General features: G+C 36.6%; 1 protein-coding gene across 4 annotated transcripts in view; it reads right to left on the bottom strand.

Annotated features, from left to right (window-relative positions):
- Window positions 1-2,527, bottom strand: part of ZCCHC9 (zinc finger, CCHC domain containing 9) — an 11,068-nt gene continuing 8,541 nt past the window's right edge. For all 4 annotated transcript variants that reach the window (XM_011995566.1, XM_011995567.1, XM_011995565.1 and 1 more), the window contains exons 5-6: window positions 1,610-1,678; window positions 1-344 (exon numbers count right to left, since the gene is read on the bottom strand). In XM_011995566.1, coding sequence (XP_011850956.1) covers window positions 226-344; window positions 1,610-1,678 — 188 coding nt within the window. In that variant the 3' untranslated portion in view covers window positions 1-225. The remainder of the gene's footprint in view (window positions 345-1,609; window positions 1,679-2,527) is intronic.

The following is a 2,527-nucleotide window of genomic DNA, read 5'->3' as shown; positions in this document are numbered from 1 at the left end:
AGATAATCCATTTAATCATCTTATTCTTTTCTTCAATTTTCTCCAAACAGTAGTAGAAGTACAATTTGATGGACAGAATAAACAAAATTGTTTTCGACCACACCCAGATTATAGTGATATCTACAGTATAGTCCTGGCTACAAGGGAGCTCAACTCTAACTCGTGAAGTGGGCCTGGTTTAGAAAGTAACGATGAGGTGGTAACTAATGATAGTGCTAGTTGTTATCAAAAATTAACAACTTTAGGTATTTTTGTTTTGGGTTTTTGTGGTTTAGGTGCATCCAAAATTTCTTCATAGTCTGCACTCATTCCCTTTGCCCAGCGACCAACTGTGACCATTCGCTCTGTAAAGGAATAGAAAAATCAGAATATGAGAAAAACAGTAATGAAATGCATCCACTCAAATTGTTACTGGTTTTGGAAAGGAACTCATTTTGACATGAATAATCACAAGGAGGGAAGACTCCATCACTAAAGGAAAGTGAGCAATTCTGTAATTGATTATAACCCTTGATTTCAGAGTACCACAGGCAATTTCTCATCCCAATTAGGGAAATGTAGCAACTACTTTGCAATGCACGAATTGATGAGAAAGCTCTTTCATTCTTTCCCAGAGTTCATCATTACAGAGTCAATGAATTCCAAGAGTCTGTAAACAGCAAGGCTTATGAAGCATCAGTTTTAAATGCATAAGATTCTACCTGTGAAATTATACAACATCTGCTTGTCAGTCTTGTCATTTGGGAAGTGGCAATCCTCCCAGGAGGGAGAATTCAAATTCCACTTCATCATTTCAATCTCACTGCCTACAATGTACTAAAGACTATCTTCTAGACAAGCTTGTAAACAAGAACTCTTGGTTTTCAAATTTAAATGTTAGGGATAGGAAGTAAGAATGAGCAGACTTATTTGTGTAGTGTTGTGACTATGTGAAATAAAAAGAAATGTGCTCTTTCCATAAGAAGCACTGCTGGGCTATCCTACTGTCTTCTTGCCTGCCTTCACACAGGATTATCATCATTCTAGTCCAGGCAAACTAATGTAATAATGATCTCCACTTCCTCAAAAGTCTGCAATAGGTATAGTGAACATCTCTGAAGTTTTTGATGAATAAGGCTGGTATTTCTTCAGGAAGAAAATAGCCAGATTCTGTGTGGATAACACATTTTTAATATTTTTGGTAGTTTCTGCAATCAACTCTGAATCTTTTAGGTACATACAAAGCAAAGCATACATGAGGACACTCGATATTAAGACTATGGAAAGTTATTTCATATTTTTTATTTTCTCTTAGTGAATTCATATTTTTCTTAAGTAACAGAATTGGCTCTATTATATTAAATTCATTAGTTAGCAAATATAAATGCTTATGAATAAGATGTCTTATAAAGTCAGGGTCCCCTAAAGCTTACTGGCCACTTTTTTCCCCACCTATTCAGTTACTCAGTACGATGTGTGTCTGTTGCTGACAGAGATTAAGTGATTGCTACAGTAGGAAAACAGGTCTTAAAATCATTAGCATCCCAATGAGTTATTCATAATAAGTGCAGAATAAAACGCAGAGAAATATTAATCTCACCCCTTCTAAGTAGAGGCCCAGAGATCTCACCTGAATTCTGACTTTCAGGGCAATCTTTCTTTAAATGTTCCACAGAGCCACAAAGTTTGCAGCCGCCACCTATTGAAAGAGCAAAGCCACTGAATACTATCTCATACTTACATGGGGTTTTTAACATCTCAAAGCACTTTCACATCTTACTGGATCCTCACAACCTTGTCAGTTGTAAAGGTAGCTAGACCAGGAACATAGGGAGGTGCCACTATTCCTATTACGAATTCATTCTCCATTCCTTTTAACCTCACAGGGCAGTAAATTGTACCCACCCACTGCTTCTTGCACCTGGCCTTGAGAAGTAGGAAAGAGAAATGAGTTATGATGGAAGGCACTTGTTCAAGAGCTATTGCACAGAAGCCTGGATCTTAATGCTTAGACAGTCAAGAGTCTGTGAACCCTTGGACCTGTAAATAAAAGTTGTAAGCAGATGCTCTTTCCTGAATAGCATGTCAGATTCTCCGTCAATGGCCCCAAAACAGATTAGAAACTACTATTCTACTGTACAGATCAGATGGGGGTAAGCATTTACAAAAGAAATAAAGTTAATTTTTGTTTCAGTGCCTTCCATTGGCCAGGCACCCTAACCCTTTAAAAATGCCCATCTGCCTACTTTAAACATTTCAGAATTGTGAATCACAACACACGTGCTTTCTAAAATAAGTCTTTCACTTAATGATCAAACACTGTTGCTTAATGGTCAAGCATTATCTTGATCATGCTTGAAATGTTAAGTGACTTAGAAAAATGACCTAATCAGATACAAAGATACAAATCTGGCTGAATTTTCTTTTTTCCCCAATTCTTGACTTTATTTTCAATATAAAAAATGCAAATTTGGAAACCCACCCTACTTTTCCCCCAGCATAATGCTTTACCTCTTAAAAACAAAGTACTAATTCTATATACATCAAA

The sequence above is a fragment of the Mandrillus leucophaeus genome, unplaced genomic scaffold, assembly GCF_000951045.1.
Source record: "Mandrillus leucophaeus isolate KB7577 unplaced genomic scaffold, Mleu.le_1.0 Scaffold491, whole genome shotgun sequence".
Lineage (NCBI taxonomy): Eukaryota > Metazoa > Chordata > Mammalia > Primates > Cercopithecidae > Mandrillus > Mandrillus leucophaeus.
This window is presented reverse-complemented; position numbering and strand designations above follow the sequence as displayed.